At 39.8% G+C, this 17458-nt stretch overlaps 3 protein-coding genes and 2 long non-coding RNA genes across 5 annotated transcripts; 3 read left to right on the top strand and 2 right to left on the bottom strand.

Moving 5' to 3' along the window:
• Positions 1-209: 209 nt before the first annotated feature.
• LOC113466783 lies at positions 210-4381 on the top strand. Its single transcript, XR_003391077.1, has 2 exons — positions 210-433; positions 4301-4381. It is a non-coding gene; the product is annotated as an uncharacterized LOC113466783 (long non-coding RNA).
• On the bottom strand, positions 1793-2539 carry LOC113466788. Its single transcript, XR_003391079.1, has 2 exons — positions 2483-2539; positions 1793-1915 (listed from the first exon to the last, which is right to left on the bottom strand). It is a non-coding gene; the product is annotated as an uncharacterized LOC113466788 (long non-coding RNA).
• Positions 2536-4165, top strand: LOC103507630 (neurofilament heavy polypeptide-like). The gene is made up of 2 exons (XM_008472128.2): positions 2536-2683; positions 3093-4165. The coding sequence occupies exons 1-2, from the start codon at positions 2576-2578 to the stop codon at positions 3435-3437; spliced, it is 453 nt and encodes a 150-aa protein (XP_008470350.1). The 5' UTR covers positions 2536-2575; the 3' UTR covers positions 3438-4165.
• Positions 4382-5282: 901 nt separating the features above from the next.
• LOC103507734 (zinc finger protein Xfin-like) lies at positions 5283-7859 on the top strand. The gene is made up of 2 exons (XM_026822356.1): positions 5283-5294; positions 5535-7859. The coding sequence occupies exons 1-2, from the start codon at positions 5283-5285 to the stop codon at positions 7287-7289; spliced, it is 1767 nt and encodes a 588-aa protein (XP_026678157.1). The 3' UTR covers positions 7290-7859.
• A 3412-nt stretch (positions 7860-11271) lies between these two features.
• LOC103507648 lies at positions 11272-14422 on the bottom strand. Its single transcript, XM_008472158.2, has 5 exons — positions 14094-14422; positions 13340-13546; positions 12315-12558; positions 11906-12090; positions 11272-11344 (listed from the first exon to the last, which is right to left on the bottom strand). The coding sequence occupies exons 1-4, from the start codon at positions 14231-14233 to the stop codon at positions 11995-11997; spliced, it is 687 nt and encodes a 228-aa protein (XP_008470380.2). The 5' UTR covers positions 14234-14422; the 3' UTR covers positions 11272-11344; positions 11906-11994.
• Positions 14423-17458: the final 3036 nt, after the last annotated feature.

The raw sequence follows: 17458 nt of genomic DNA on the forward strand, positions 1-17458 counted from the left end.
CGCAGTGAATTCTACCATAAACAAGTGTGACGTCAGACTTTACGCAGTTGTTTTTTTCGTCCATTGGAGTTTAGGCACATCCACTAACGTTAATTTGTAATGAATAGGGAGTTTAGGCACATCCACCAAAGTTGAACTTTTGAATCGTGTGTGGTCCACTTGCGGAAGTTGTATATTACCTCTGTGTTCTCTGTTGTCATTTGTCTCTGTGGGGGAAAATCTCATCCTCATCAGACAGTGTTTTGTTTGTGTTTTTCCATGTTGAATTTGAAAGAAAACCTGGAAAATTTCTGTTTTTTGGCAAAGTAAATTGAAGGAACGGCGGAAAGGGGTTGTTTAATCAATTAATTATCGAGGAATTCAATTTTAGTTCCTGCGAATATCCTCGTCTACGAAATACATCAACGATCTCACAAAAGTACCATTTGATTCGGTACCTACCTACCTACGACTTTTCTCTTGTTTTTTGTTACCGTAAACTGAGGTGACTTTGCACCACTTTTACTCAAATTTTTGGATACCTTGTTATAACTTTGCAACCAAATAGTTTTCAGTGGTGATGTGTGGTATCCTAATATTTGTTTGCGTACTGAACGTTTAAATCAAATTATATCTTTCACGCTATGAAAATGATAAAAAAAAAAATATGCTTTCCTATAGGACAGACTGAGGGTGAGAAGCATGGGAGTGCTGTGAGATGATTTTTACAGGAGGTGGAGAAGAAAAGTGCATCGCTTGCTCTTGATTTTGAAGAAGAAAAAAAGCTCCAAAAAGGTTCATTATATCTAGGCATAGGATTCTGGGCACATAAAAAAACTGTACAAAGCCCGAAAAAGATCCCGAAGAAAATTCTGCAACTACCTACGGAAGTATCATAAGGAAATATTCACTACATTTAGATATCCGAAAGGGGGAATCACGGCCACAGTAGGTACAAGCCATTATTTTTGAGGCAATTTGACTATTTGACCCAAGTTCGATTCCCCAAAGCCACTGACAAACTGCTGTTCAAAAGAAGAATTGACTGACTACCCACTCTGTAGAATGTAGATTGATAAAACGCTTTCCAGCCTTCATTCTAAAATAGGAGAAAGCTAGTCGTTCTGAGAACGAGCATTATCCGTTCAGGATGAAATTCGCCCCGGGCAGGAATCGAACCATCGGACTAGCGCTTACAAGGCAGACGCGCTACCATCCAAGCTAATTAGGCTGACCGCAAATATTTAAACGGATTACATTCTGGTGTTCTTAAATGGGAAGTTGGGAAGTATTGTGTCTCTTCTCGCCCACCTGATGAGGGACATACCACCGAATGAACATGCTACGACACAGACCACACGAGTCTTCAACTGACCTGTCCGTTATCCATGACCAGCACCTTATCACAGGAGGTTACCGGAAATTTTGATAGGTAGGTACGTAGGTATATTAATAATTGAATTTTAGGTCCATGGGTGCTATGTAGGTAGAGGGACCCTTTTCTAAACAGTTCACTCATAACAGTGTTCTAATATCAATGCTATTTTACCTAGTAGGTAGGTATTAGTTAGGTACATCTTAAGCTAATACCTATCATGTTATTGTATTTTGGTCTATCCTGAACATCGGACGATTCGCTTCGATAAATAAATGCACAGGTTGTAAACTCCAAATGAGGACCCAAACTCCCAGAGGTGGAGGACCGAAGAAGTTCAATAGTCGCTGCAATTTTTTTGAACGTTTATGGGGTACCTTTCAAGCATTTGCGAAAAATCAACAAGCTGTGGCTATCTTCATCGTACAACGAGGTTACCGTGGAGAGCCGATGTGCTATCAGCAGGACAGTACAGTGACGTAGCTCCAAATGAATGGTGGACTGGATGGCCATCTCGGTTTCCGGGTCTATGGAGGCGGTGGCCTCATCAAGTACCAGAATCTGAAACAGGAGTTGGACAATCAGAAAGAGATGAGTTAAAACAGAAAAGAATACACCTTGTTTATCATGCTCGAATAGGACTAGAGTCCTTTTAAGCTATTAGTAGGCTACTATTGTTCTTGTGGTCAAAATCTCTGAAAATGCTGAGGACAAAATTCTATAGGTACTTTGGTTGGGATTGAACTCAAGCCCTCCTGTTTACCAAGCGAACTATACACCACGCAGGCAGGTTTTTAAGGTTAGTGTTTTGGATCTGGAAACAATTGGGAGTGGGATTTGGGGAGGGTACTTTGTACTTCTTTTGACTTCGGTTTACTCAGGTTCCCAGGTTCTCAAAAGCCTAGTTGGGTAGCGCGTCTGCCTTGTAAGCGCTAGGGCTCGTCTTCGATCTCCGCCCGGGGCGGATTTTATTATGAAACAAAAAAGGTTTGTTCTCGGAACGGCTGGCTTTTTCCTATCCTGTCTTTCTTTTCCCTGCACTTTCGGGACGATATGGCCTTGGCAGGTACTGTTCCCTATATCAAATCTTGAAAAAAAAAGGGTTTTCTCTCATCATTTTTGCGTTACCTCATACAAGATACAGGATTCATATTTCGTCATAGTTCAGCTTTTAAAAGTCGTAAACAACCTTTTCCCAAAACGGGAGCCATAGCTCTAATTATGAGTGAATATGAAGGATTGTTTCGTAGACGCACTGAAAGAATCAAGAGGGAAAAGCCAAATTACTATGATGCATCTGCATTCAGTAACAGGAAAAATCCAAAAAAGGTAGGTACCTACCTAGTATATAAATCGTCTCATCTTCTTAAAATCAAGCAACAACCACCTGATTTATAAGGAGAGGGGGGGGGGAAGCAAGTTATGAAAGGTCCCTAACAGATTTGCTCACATTGCCAAAATCCAACTGTGTAATGTAGATTCTTTTTGTCTTTGTAAATTGTCTCATCTTCTTAAAATCAAGCAACAACCACCTGATTTATAAGGAGGGGGGGGAAGCAAGTTATGAAAGGTCCCTAACAGATTTGCTCACATTGCCAAAATCCAACTGTGTAATGTAGATTCTTTTTGTCTTTTTTCCCTAGCTATAATTTTGGGACTTGGAGCTTTACCTTATAAGGATATGCAGGATTGAACCCTCGACTAATTCCGACATTTTTGTTTTGTCTTTATTTTCCAGACAACAACTAAAAAAGAAGACAAAACAGTAGCAAAAGAGAAACAGGAAAAGTCATCAAACAAAAAGTCAACAAATTCCTCATCCAAGGACACCAAGAAAGAAAAGGAACCACCTCCAAGTTCTTCACTACCTCCTCCTACAACAACCCAAACTAGCAAAGATGAATCAAAAGATTCCTCTCCTAAACCAAGGAGAAAAAAGTTAATGAAAACTAAAGTTTCCAAAGACACAGAAGAAGAAACATACAATTCAATTATGAATACACAGCAGTCTGCACAACAATGTAATGTGATTCTGGCAGAGTTGAACAGGAAATTGTTCCTGACAAGTTGGAGAGGCATTTAAGGAGTATAATTTCAAAAGTACCTACCTACTTTTTTTATATATATGTATTGTAAATAGACTTGTAAACATTTTGATATTTAATGAAATATCCAAGATTAACTATCACTCTCAGTATTAGTCTGTAATTTTACCTCTTTGTATTTTTCTTCAAATCTCTTTAGATATGAAGATGTTGAAAAGACTCAAATTTTTCTGTTATCACCCTTGTCTATAATTGAGACCGGATTATATGCAAATTCATATTTATGAGTATGTATTTTGTTCCATATATTTCAGGCTTGTTGTATATTTGCATACATGCCAATATCAGAAAGTTAGGTATTATACTAATTATAATCCAGTCTACTGATAACAGTCTGGAGATAATATTATTGATCTAGACTTTAGTTTGTATCTCATTTTTTACCTATGGTTTTATATTTTTGTTTCCTAAATATTTTGTTGTAATTTTTCAATGTTATGTGTGATATATTATGATGAATTTTCCTCTGGTTTCTTATTTTAGTTTTAGATAAGTTTTTACTTGTTTATTCTTCAAAAACCCTCAACACAGATTGCCTGGTCTGAAATTTGGCAACCATGTTTAACACATAATTTTTACTATCTGCAAGATGTCCATATAAGGAGGAAAACAAAAAGTGAGTTCCAGGTTACAACTCATTGGGGTGGCTACAGTTTAGAAAGAGTGGAAAATATAATACAAAGAAAAGTTCTGTGTCCCCCTTGAAGGGTTCATTTGTTGTACTTAGTGATGGGTAAATACCCGGGTACTTATTTTTGGGGTAAATACCCTGGGTATTTACCCGGGTAAATACCCAATTTTTATAAATAATTTATTGCATTGAACTTTTTTCCTTTTGAAGATAAGAAACGAAAATGAAAGTGCTACCATGGAGTTCAGGAGAGCAAGGGATTATTTAACATCTCATTCAAGCAATGCAAAAGAAGTCATGTTCTAATTGTAACACTCAGGTTAGAATATTATTATTTAGATGGCTAATCCTTCTCTCTTCGATTTCGTGACCGTAAGACCTTAGCAGTTACAGTTCCCTCTGTCGAAATCGTATGATCGCCTGAAAACTGATTTGACTATGCAATATGCGATACACATTGCACTCACAGTTGCAAATCCCTCTATCAAACCTCTTTGGGAGGTAAAAAATCTTCCATATCCCGAAGATAGTTAGGTATTAGGTAGGTAGATCTTTGCGGTACTTGTGCAGAAGTCACGTCCGTGGAATATTGCTACCAAAGGAACTGGCACAAACGAGCAGTGACCAGTGTTCTTATAGGGTTAGGTTAAATGCAAGAAGGAGTTTTCACAATTAGAGCAGTGATTAGTGTTATTATAGGGTTAGGTTGAATACAAAAAGGCTATGGGAGGGACATGTTACAAGACCTGTAAAGTCCAATGATTCATCACTTGAAAATAAAGGTGGTAAAACAGCAATTTTTGGGAAAAAAATCTGACTTGTTTTCCCCAGGAATAAAACAGAACAAAAGCTTTAACTCCAACAATGTGTATGAGATGAACTTCTAATTCGTGTTTACCTAAGTATCATGTGGGGTCCAAACCTTTTGTAGTGTAATATGTAATGTAATTTGGACCCTTAAATCAAATAGTCTGCTTGCTCAGTGCATGTAAATGCTCTAAATTTCTAAAACATTAAATGTAAGCCAACCTCACCTTGGTAACAAAAATCCAAGAGATTTGCTAGAAAACCAATGTCATTTATCCCAGAGCAGCAATATCCCCCCCCCCCCCTGAAAATCCTGAAAATGGGCCTACTCCCCTGTGCATGTGGCCTACATACACATGGAAGTTGGAAATCCCTGTCCTAGAGAATGCTTGTTCAGGTGTATTTTCCTGATATTGTTGGACACAAAACCAGTTTTGCGGTACTTGTGCAGAAGTCACGTCCGTGGAATATTGCTACCAAAGGAACTGGCACAAACGAGCAGTGACCAGTGTTGTTATAGGGTTAGGTTAAACGCAAGAAGGAGTTCTCACAATTAGAGCAGTGATTAGTGTTATTATAGGGTTAGGTTGAATACAAAAAGGAGCTTTTCTTTTCCATGGACATGACTTCTGCATAGTTACCAGTTTTGCCAAGGAGTTTGAATTTAAGTCAGTACCTATCAACTCACTCAATAGGTATTGTATTTTGTGTTTCAGACCTGGGGAGTGACTATGGGGACAATGAACCACTATCAGCATCAACATCAACATCGGCGGCCCTCTGCAGCATTTGTCAACGACCAACAGATAACACTAGCAAGGATACATCTTTGTGCACGTGTAATACTCCTAAACAGTTTAGCCAGCCAGAAAATATTCCACTTAAAAAGAAAAAAGAGTTCAAAAAGCTGGCAAGCACTCTTTCAAGGCGTCAACTTTTTCCAGAAGAAGTTCCCGGGCAGATAGAACTTGTCAAAGATGAGGTGAAGGAGGAAGATCCAAGCATTCCAACTTTCCTGCATACATGTCCTGTGTGTGAGGAACAATTCTTTAGTTCCGACATTCTAAGTCAACATTTAGAAGTACATCCTGCCACAAGCCCACGTCCTAGTACGAGCTTGACACCTAAGATTATTATTCCTAAGCCACCCCCGTCTACCTCTACTACCTTAACACTAACAGGGAAAAGTTCAACGGACAGACCGTTTGCGTGTGATAATTGTTCAAAAGCTTTCTCATCCAAGTTCAAATTAATGCGGCATGTTCTAATTCATTCAGACCAAAGACAATACCGCTGCCCCACCTGTGACAAAACTTTTCATCGCAAAGACCATTTGAAGAATCACATTAAAGTTCACAATCCAGTTAAACGAAGGTTCAAATGTGAAAAAGAAGACTGTGGCAAGGAGTATAGCTCGATCTTGAGTTTTAAAAAGCACAATGCAGTTCATTCTGTGGAGGAAGGTAGTCTTGATTGTAAAATCTGCGGTAACTTATTCTCTAGTAAAGAAGACATTGTTAAACATCTGAAAATCCATTCAGGATCGCGAACAATGAAAACCCCTGCAGATCGAAAATACCACTGTGAACATTGTGATCGCAGTTTCTTCACTGGAAAAGATGTGCGAAGACACATGGTCGTGCATACAGGTCGCCGCGATTTTCTATGTCAATATTGTCCACAACGCTTCGGTCGGAAAGATCATTTGACGCGACATATCAAGAAAAGTCATAACAGCTCGAGTAAGAAAAACAAATTAAAGAAGTCATCATCAACTTCTGGACTTGGTGAAGCGAAAGAAAAACCTAGCAAATCCTTGGTTGAAACGTATGTGACTTATGAACAAGACGTCGAGTGCAATATAAATTCTCTGAGCGCAGACGTGAAAGAGGCGTGTGAAACCATAACTTCTGGGTTCTATAAGGAACCAAAAACTGAAGATACTACGGGTGAAGAAAACGTTTTGTACGTTACTGTGCCGTCAAGTTCGTTGTACGAAGAAAGTACTCCAGGTCCTAGCTCTGTATTCCAAGATCCTCATTTTCAACCGTTTCCCTCAGATGACATCAAGCTAGAGGAGTCTGATTTCAGTGCTGACAACAATGAAGGTTTAACATCACTCATTGAACTTTTACCTATCATGTCTGGCAACGAAATAGAGACTACGCCTGCGGCTGATTTTCTAGAACCTGGAAGTGAAACTGGAACTTACATGAACTTTAATACCAATGAGTTTCTCTCCCTGTATATGGAGCCGAGTGAGGGTAGTAGTCAGACCACTCCGTTACCTCGGTTTAGCCAAGCATTCAATGTAACCCAGCATCCTCCTCCAGAGCAAGAACATTCCACTGATGAGTTACATCTTCCGATCCCGGATCCTAATAGTAAATGAGTAAACTTTTCTTTTATAATGTAGAATACTAAAATCTGAACTTATTTTCTTCATTACTGTTGCTTCCCCGCCTGTAATTCAAACAGTACCCAGGCATAAACAGTATGGTATTTACGTAAATTGTAGAAAGGTTGTAGAAAACGACCTCTAAGTTTTTTTCACTTTCATCACCCAATGTATCGATTTTTTTCCAAGTGCCTACCCATGTTTATAGTTAATTTAAAATTAACATTTTCATGCACAATTGCCTCACTTAAATACAATGTTTGTACCTTTGCTCGCCAATGTTTGTCCATATTATGCATAAGAAAAGTGCATGGTTGGTGTTTTGAGAGTTTAATCCTCTCGATTCTCAAACAGAAAACAGCCGTTCAGACACAGACAGACACAATAAAGTAATGAAATAAGTAGATGAGATCTATTGAAAAAAAGACCATGGACGTAGTAATTAAATTTTTGATTAGAAATGAGCCTTTAATGACCGGGGCCACAAGCCGAGTTTATACTCGGGTTAATAGAATCTGATTGGTCCATAATAAAGAAAAAGAATTTTTTTTAGCTTAATACGAGAGTTAAACTAACACCGAGTTTAAATTGAGATTGTGGCCAGAGTACTAAGAGAGGTAAAAGGTACAAGATAGCGTTTAACCTAATAGCATGGGACTGTAAAGTCCCTTTAATGAGTTTAAGATTAAACACACAGTCTAAACGGAGTTTAGATTTTGTTTTCTTGTTTACCAAACAAGTGTTATGAACTTATGTATAAAGATAAAACCAGATAGGATATTACATAAATAATATATGAACAACGTTACAGGTAGGTACTAGCTACTATCAAGATAATAAGAGACCCTGTAATAATTGACCAAGAAGAAATATTATGACGAAACTTCAAAAGAATAATGAAATTTGTGAATAAGAATATCAAATACTAAATCAAAATGTTAATAAGAGTGTCAAAAAATATTAACATCTATGAATACATGTAATAAATATGTCCAGAATATAAGTGCCAGAAATTCAGCAGTCAAAATGAGGATTAATATGTTCAAAAGAACGCCAGCGATCTGTGTAAAAGTCCTGCCACGGAAGCCAGCATTGATACCTACTTACCTAAATATTGTAGCAAAATATTGGGATGCTAGAAAATGAAGAGTTGAAAATTGAAATCGTCAAAAATGTTAAACTTAGACAATCTACAGACGGAGTTGCTGAAAAAGGAACTCTTTTCAGTGAACTACTCAGCCAATGAGTCAGATCCTAAAACATGTAACTCACTCATCAACTCTCTATAGGGAGTTAGGATTTGACCCACTTCCGAATGCAGACGACCTAGTGACTCCAAATAAATAATGTCGGTGGTTTCATATATCACAATGTTGTTTTCCAAGGAAGAATAGTATGAGTGTGCCCAAAGGGATCTTATCCCTGTAATTTTGTCCTCACAAAGGGACTCCTTCAGAGGGACATACAGTCCCTTGGTATGTTTGTCCTCACAAAAGGACATATTCAGGTCTCTGGAAAGGGATCTTATCCCTGAAATTTTTGTCCTCACATGGGTCCCTTGGTATGTTTGTCCTCCCAAAAGGACGCATCCAGTCCTCTATGAAGGGACATGTAGTCCCTTGGTATGTTTGTCCCCGCAAACGGACGCATTCAGGTCTCTAGGAAGGGACATGCAGTCCAATTTTGTCCTCACAAAGGGACTCTTTCAGAGGGACATACAGTCCCTTGGTGTGTTTGTCCTCACAAAAGGACATATTCAGGTCTCTGGAAAGGGATCTTATTCCTGAAATTTTTGTCCTCACATGGGTCCCTTGGTATGTTTGTCCTCCCAAAAGGACGCATTCAGTCCTCTATGAAGGGACATGTAGTCCCTTGGTATGTTTGTCCCCGCAAACGGACGCATTCAGGTCTCTAGGAAGGGACATGCAGTCCCTGCAATTTTGTCTCCCCAAAGGGACGCATTCAGGTCTCGTAAAAGTGGCATGTAGTCCCTTATATTAATGTCCTCACAAAGGGACGCATTCAGGTCTGCAGTCCCTTGGTATGTTTGTCCTCACAAGGGTACGTTGCCTCTGTTGTTCTGAGCGGCTGCCATCAGCTGAGAGAATTTCGTGTTGTTTGATGTTTTTCAAAGTCAAATATCTCCGGCTAAACTTAACCGATTTTGATGACATTTTTTTTCAACTTGGTCTACTTTCATGCTCGTAAAAGAGGCATGTAGTCCCTTATATTAATGTCCTCACAAAGGGACGCATTCAGGTCTCTGGGAAGGAACATGCAGTCCCTTGGTATGTTTGTCCTCACAAGGGTACGTTGCCTCTGTTGTTCTGAGCGGCTGCCATCAGCTGAGAGAATTTCGTGTTGGGATTCGCCAGCAAGTTGCCCGGAGTGTCGAATTCAGACACCTGAAGGAAAACAGAGATATTATTTTTATTATTCTAAAATGAAAATAAAATAAGTATGTACCTAATTGAAAAAATAATAAATACAAATACTTTAGAAATAAAAAATAGAGGTTTGATAGAGGGAACTATAACGGCCTAACGCCCAAGGTCTTATCGTCCCAAAAGCGGAGGAAGAAGACAGGGTTGTTTCTAACCTTTTTCTGCAGGCGGCACGGATAGCACATTGAAGGCACCAGTTCAGGACCGATCAATACAGTTAATTTGACAAAGGGAACTATAATGGCCTAACACGCCCAAGGTCTTATTGTCCCGAAATCGCAAAGAGAAGGAAGACAGGATAGGAGAAATAAACTCCAAATGAGGACCCAAACTCCCAGAGGTGGAGGACCGAAGAAGTTCAAAAGTCGCTGCAATTTTTTTGAACGTTTATGGGGTACCTTTCAAGCATTTGCGAAAAATCAACAAGCTGTGGCTATCTTCATCGTACAACCTTCGTCACTTTTATTGCCAACTTCACACATGTAAGAAAAAAAGAGGAACTTTTTTTTCCCCACTTTGAATTTTTGTAAAGAACTTTATGTTTAAGTCATTTAAGTTTTAATATTAATCTTAACTAACTGAAGTTCATTTTGCTTTAAACATAATAATTATTGTTTTGATCTGTGATATTTATTTAGTTGTAGGTTTTTAAATTTCAATTATCTGTTTTCAAAGGACTTTTCATGGTTTCTTGTTCATACACAAACCACCACTAGTAAGCTGTAATATAAATCCATTCTTTTATTACAATAATTTAACTAATCAACCTCCAGTTACCAAATGAAATCCATACACTTTATTTTTATACCAATAAGTACTTAAAAGTGTCTGTTGAACAGTAGTATTATAACTAAAAGTTCTTGTTAAAAACTTGTTTGCTAAAAAAATGTTTGTATGCTAAGATGAAAATATTTTTCCAACATTGCTATGTTCAGTTTTTTATGTTACTAGATCTCCAAGTTTTTATTTGAGTTGATTGTTTCTTTGCTATGAATTGTTTTGAGTTGATGGACTCAGTGTACTGAAATTGTGCCTAGTTTACATTGAAAACAAAACAACAAGGAATATGCCTTTGGAATGGGATCTAAATCACCAGCAGGTTTGTACTTTCAACATAAGTGTTACAATCTTATACTATAAAATCAAGATCCATTCACTCATTCACATTTCACACACTGATCGCTCTATATCCTGAACCACAACACCTAGAAAGCTGAAAGTAAGAAAGGATTTTGCGAAAATCTAAACCGATCCTGAGATATGATCAATTTTTGATCGCTAAAATCTCCATAAGAAATATACAGAGTAAATACAATTTCTAATACTCTTGCTTCAGTCAATATAACGCCTGTGGCGTTCTCTATCCCTTGACCTTTAAGCCCAGTGAATGAAGGCTAAAGAAGAGAAGATGAAAGTTACATAAACAATTTTGCTACAAAAAATATTTTTACTTTCTATTACTACAGTATAGCGGAGCTATACTAGTAATGAAAGTATTGCAATCGGTCCAAATTTTCAAAATCGGGACTCCAAATGAATGGTGGACTGGATGGCCATCTCGGTTTCCGGGTCTATGGAGGCGGTGGCCTCATCGAGTACCAGAATCTGAAACAGGAGTTGGACAATCAGAAAGAGATGAGAAAAGAATACACCTTGTTTATCATGCTCGAATAGGACTAGAGTCCTTTCAAGCTATTAGTAGGCTACTATTGTTCTTGTGGTCAAAATCTCTGACAATGCTGAGGACAAAATTCTATACTTCGGTTGGGATTGAACCCAAGCCCTCCTGTTTACCAAGCGAACTATACACCACGGAGGCAGGTTTTGGAGGTTAGTGTTTTGGATCTGGAAACAATTGGGAGTGGGATTTGGGGAGGGTACTTCGTACTTCTTTTGACTTCCGTTTACTCAGGTTCCCAGGTTCTCAAAAGCCTAGTTAGCTTGGAGGGTAGGGCGTCTGCCTTGTAAGCGCTAGGTCTCGTCTTCGATCTCCGCCCGAAGCGGATTTTATTATAAAACAAATAAGGTTTGTTCTCGGAACTGCTGGCTTTTTCCTATTCTGTCTTTCTTGTCCCTGCACTTTCGGGACGATATGGCCTTGGCAAGTACTGTTCCCTATATCAAATCTTGAAAAAAAAGGGTTTTCTCTCATCATTTTTGCGTTACCTCATACAAGATACAGGATTCATATTTCGTCATAGTTCAGCTTTTAAAAGTCATAAAATGAACGCGATACTGTATTTCACACCATGATCTCAATGTTCACTTATCTTCCATTGACTCAACATGCTACAAATTTCAGAGGCACTCAGCGTCAGTTTTCGTTTACACTCCATCCTATCAAGGGAGAACTGATGTCAAAAAAGTGATTTTTAGCCCATGGTCTGTACGTATGTATGTACGTATGTATGTACGTACGTACGTACGTAGCTTTTAAAACTCATAAAATAAACGCAATACTGTGTTTCACACCATGATCTCAATGCTCACTTATCTTCCATTGACTCAACATGCTACAAATTTCAGAGGCACTCAGCGTCAGTTTTCGTTTACACTCCATCCTATCAAGGGAGAAAGCCGATGTATCCCGACATAAACTTCTCCTGCTCGGGGCGACTCGTTTTTTCTTCTCGTTAGGTGGAATGCAAAATGTGACTCGCTTGACGGCTTTCCGTTCGTACTGGTCTGATTGATTTCGCTTCAGGATGGATTTTATTTGTACGGTCGTGCCGTCGCTGTTCTGAACGGTGAAAAGGTTTTGGTCCCCGCTGATGTCTTGTCGTTTTCGAGGCTTTCGTGGTTTGTATGCAGGAGACACGCTGAGGGACGGAAGAGTTTGAATGTTTGTTTAAGATGTTGTTGTTGTTGTTGTTGTTGTTGTTGTTGTTGTTGTAGCGGCTTTAGCTGTAGCCGAATGGTGATAGCAGAATAAAGAAAGGATATTTTTTTTTCTGCCATACACCAGGGTGATGGTCTCTAGCCAAACGGCTTTAGCTGTAGCCGAATGGTGATAGCAGAATAAAGAAAGGATATTTTTTTTTCTGCCATACACCAGGGTGATGGTCTCTAGCCATGTTTAATTGGCTCGTACTGAACCCCAGTCAACCACCATGAGAACTTGTGCTTTTTCTTTAAAAGCAGAGAGACCCCTTTGAAAACTGCCAGCTAGTTAGGCTGGCTAGGGTTAGCTGTTAAGCTCCCTGTTTATAGTCCCACAGCTAGACACCAGTCTACTCTCTGATTAATGTCCTCTTCTTCTTCTTCTTCTTCTTCTTTTTCTTCGCCTTTTCCCGTGTACAGACGGGGTCGGCGTTTTTCGTCAGCTCTCAATCAGCCCTAAGGTGATCGCTTTTGGGCTGACATTTGGTTTTGGCTAAAAAAATTTACGAGTGGATGCCCTTCGTACTCAACCTTTGCTATTTCTTTAGCAAGGGAAATTCAGGCTGGTATGCTCACTGTTTATAGTCCCCCAGCCAGACTAAGCTGGTCTACTCCCTGTTTAACGTCCCCCAGCCAGACTATCTCTGATTAATGTCCCCTAGAAAAAAAAAGTTGGTTGTTCCGTTAAGGTGAGAAATCTAGAAAGACCTTTAAAATTACCCGAGTTTCTTTAGCTCCTCAATATCCTGCTTCAATTTTCCACTCAAGTTCGGCTCCCAGGGAGGGTCATCTTTGTCAAAACTTTGATTCTCGTCCGTGCCAGATTTTTCCAGCTCCGACTTTATTTTACTTTTGCGTCCACGCCTGGGCATTTCACTGTTCGTATGACTTGCTGTCAGCTGTATTGAGCTTGCTTTCTCACCATTGGTACTCTAGACACCAGTTTACTCTCTGATTAATGTCCTCCTCCTCTTCTTCTTCTTTTTCTTCGCCTTTTCCCGTGTACAGACGGGGTCGGCGTTTTTCGTCAGCCCTCAATCAGCCCTAAGGTGATCGCTTTTGTGCTGACATTTGGTTTTGGCTAAAAAAAAATTACGAGCGGATGCCCTTCGTACTCAACCTTTGCTATTTCTTTAGCAAAGGAAATTCAGGCTGGTATGCTCACTGTTTATAGTCCCCCAGCCAGACTATCTCTGATTAATGTCCCCTAGAAAAAAAGTTGGTTGTTCCGTTAAGGTGAGAGATCTAAAAAGGCCTTTAAAATTACCCGAGTTTCTTTAGCTCCTCAATATCCTGCTTCAATTTTCCACTCAAGTTCGGCTCCCAGGGAGGGTCATCTTTGTCAAAACTTCGATTCTCGTCCGTGCCAGATTTTTCCAGCTCCGACTTTGTTTTACTTTTGCGTCCACGCCTGGGCATTTCACTGTTCGTATGACTTGCTGTCAGCTGTATTGAGCTTGCTTTCTCACCATTGGTACTGACATGGGAGCTGTCCCTGAGATATGGAGTTTTAAACTTCGCATTTCCTTCGTTATGATCAGGAGGAAGATCATTTTGTCCAGGAAAGTCATATGGACATGAGATATTATCGACTATGGCAGTATTGTTAGTCATAAGGATATAAAAAGCTGTTATTGACTGTGTTACTGTTTGAAGTTTTGTCAGTCATAAGAAAGGAACACTAGTTAGAGTACTTTTGTTTAAAACACCTAACACAAGCATATTTGAAAAGCACTCCAGAACACTATCTATGATGTAAAGATTGTGTAAATAAACCGGAATAACTGTGTTCCTAAACGCACTGAGCGCCGTGGTCAGATTAAATACTGGTGGCTACGCGGCTAAACTTAACCGATTTTGATGACATTTTTTTTCAACTTGGTCTACTTTCATGCCCCAACACACACACGCAATCCGTTTTCTTCCATCATTTGTAGTTGTCTGTCTACAACTACCTGAAAACGGCTACTTTCCCTGTCGCGTATAATATCTCTAGTAGCGCGGTCAAACTTTCTTGACTTGGCGGGGCGGAGCGCTATAATAATCCAAATAATACAAGCCCTCAAAAACAACTTTCGCGTTGAAAATTGACCGCAAAGAAATTGGCCATACTTTAACAAGCAGGGTCCGTCCCTCCGGGAATTTTTTAGCCCGTAGTGATTAGAGAAAATCAGTACCTATGTACCTACGGAGAAGGTTAGGTCCCTCCTACTCGTATACCTATGGACTATGGATTAGATGGAGAAGGTTAGGTCCCTCCTACTCGTATACCTATGGACTATGGATTAGATGGAGAAGGTTAAGTCCCTCCTACTCGTATACCTATGGACTATGGATTAGATGGAGAAGGTTAAGTCCCTCCTACTCGTATACCTATGGACTATGGATTAGATGGAGAAGGTTAGGTACCTCCTACTCGTATACCTATGGACTATGGATTAGATGGAGAAGGTTAAGTCCCTGCTACTCGTATACCTATGGACTGTGGATTAGATGTAATGATTTAAAATCAAGACTAGAGCCCGTTCTTCCTTTTAATGTTTCCTAATATGTAACTATACCAATATAATGTTTAAGTCACCCATCCATTTATTGGCCTTCCTCGGCGTAGCTTAACATAGGTAACGCTAAAACCGGTCTTAAATTAACGACTGAAGTGTTATCTAAAACTTTCTCGCTTTGAGTTCATAGGTCGTCGCGACAAATTTCAAGATCAGAGCTCATTTGTGTGAGAAAATGTGAAAAAAAAAAATCCCACAATTACTCAATTGTGACAAATTTCAAGATCAGAGCTGATTTGTGTGAGAAAATGTGAAAAAAATCCCCCAAAAACCAGTTTTTTTTTGGCTTTATTGTTTTCTGGACAAAATTTGCACCACCATTTTCGTGTTCCTGGTAAAAAGACCTTTAATTTGATATATAGGCAGGCTTGTCCAACCCGCGGCCCGCGGGCAGCATGCGGCCCGCGAGCTCATTTTTGCGGCCCGCGAAGGCCCGCCTAAAAAAATTGAACGAAAATGGGAAATAACAGTTGGTAATGTTATTATGTTTAGATTTACGAATAGAGGTTTTGCATGGTCACGGGGTACAGCATTGCTAAGTAGACGGATGGCATTCTTCTGAATGATGAAGAGCTTCTGCGCGTCGGATGTGTGTCCCCATAAAAGTACACCGTAACTCAGGATCGAATGAATAAGACCGTAGTATGCGTTTTTTTAGTACTGGAGGAGACACTTCTTTCCGCAGCCGGCGCAAAACAAAAAGTCTGCTACTCAGCAAGCTTGACACATGATTAATATGTGGTGTGATGTAATTTAAAGTTCAACATCCTAGAAACTTTCTCTGGACACTTTCTATCTGATGGATATAGGTTTGGTACCCAATATTGAACACAATACAATGCCAGCAGGGGAGAGAGGAAGCATTTCAGCGGAGAAATGAAGAAAGAAAGAAATTGTGATTGAGATGATGTTGATCTAGAAAAGGCTAAGAGAAATATTCCTTCGCCTCCACCTCCATTTTCACTTTCGTCTCCACCTTAACTTTTGCCTTCACCTCCATCTCCACTTTCGCCTCCACCCCTACTTTTGCCTCAACCTCCATTTTCGCCTCCCCCTCCATTTCCACCTCCACCTCCATATTCGCCTCCCCCTTTACTTTCACGTCCACCTCCAATTTGCCTCCACCTCTCTTTTCACCTCCACTTTCACCTCCACTTCTAATAGGTTAGAATAGGTTAATTCAGGTTAGGTTAAGTTAGGTTAGATTAGGTTGGGTTGGGTTGGGTTGGGTTGGGTTAGGTTAGGTTAACAAGTGAGCAATAAAGTGTTTTAAGGGATGCAGGATTTTTGTTTCTATATAGAAACCCAAGGGTTTTGAAAGCTTTATTGGTCACATATTGATAATGGGCGTTGAACTTAAATCATGATTCATGACAACACCTAGGTCTGTTACTTGATTGACCCTTTTCAATTTTTGACCATTGATGATAAATATAATCAAAAAGAATAGGTTGATGTTTTCTATGGTATGAAATGACTATGCATTTGTCAACATTCAGAGTCATCCTATTATCCTCACACCAGGCAACCAATGCGTCGAGAGCAGCCTGCAGCGTCGCACAGCCGGCCATCCCGTCAACCACCGATGACACACGATAGTCATCCGCGAACAACCAACATGAAATACTGTTTTGACACCTTCATCATTTAGGAACGACATTCGGCCCTTAGTCTACATCTACATCGTATCGGTTCTAGGTTCTACTAGTGGTTGACCCGTCCTTTGTACGGGACCACCACACACACACACACACAAATACACCCCCCACACACACCACACCCATCACACACATCCCATCACACCACACCCATCACACACCCACCACCACACACCACATCGCAGACTACAGCGTCGCACAGCCGGCCATCCCATCAACCACCGATGACACACGATAATCATCCGCGAACAACCAACATGAAACACTGTTTTGAACGGATTGTAAAATATCATTAATGTAAATGTTGAAAAGACAGCCAGACAAATGGCCACCCTGAGGGCAACCGGAATTGACCTCAACGGGGTCAGATATAATATTTTTGTATTTTACAATCTGTGTACGATTTGATAGGTAGCTATAGAACCAGGAAAGAACGGATAGGTAGCTATAGATACTATGTAGAAAGGTACTTCTCGGGCCACGAGTTGATAACCCCTGTACTAGGATAGAGCGGGGAAGATCTAAACTATAGACGACCGACCGAGTGACAGACACCGAAGCGAATACAATAGTCCGTCCCTTATACATTTTTATTACTATTGTAATAATAAAGGAAGGAC

Source organism: Diaphorina citri, unplaced genomic scaffold (assembly GCF_000475195.1).
Source record: "Diaphorina citri unplaced genomic scaffold, Diaci psyllid genome assembly version 1.1 scaffold17, whole genome shotgun sequence".
NCBI lineage: Eukaryota > Metazoa > Arthropoda > Insecta > Hemiptera > Psyllidae > Diaphorina > Diaphorina citri.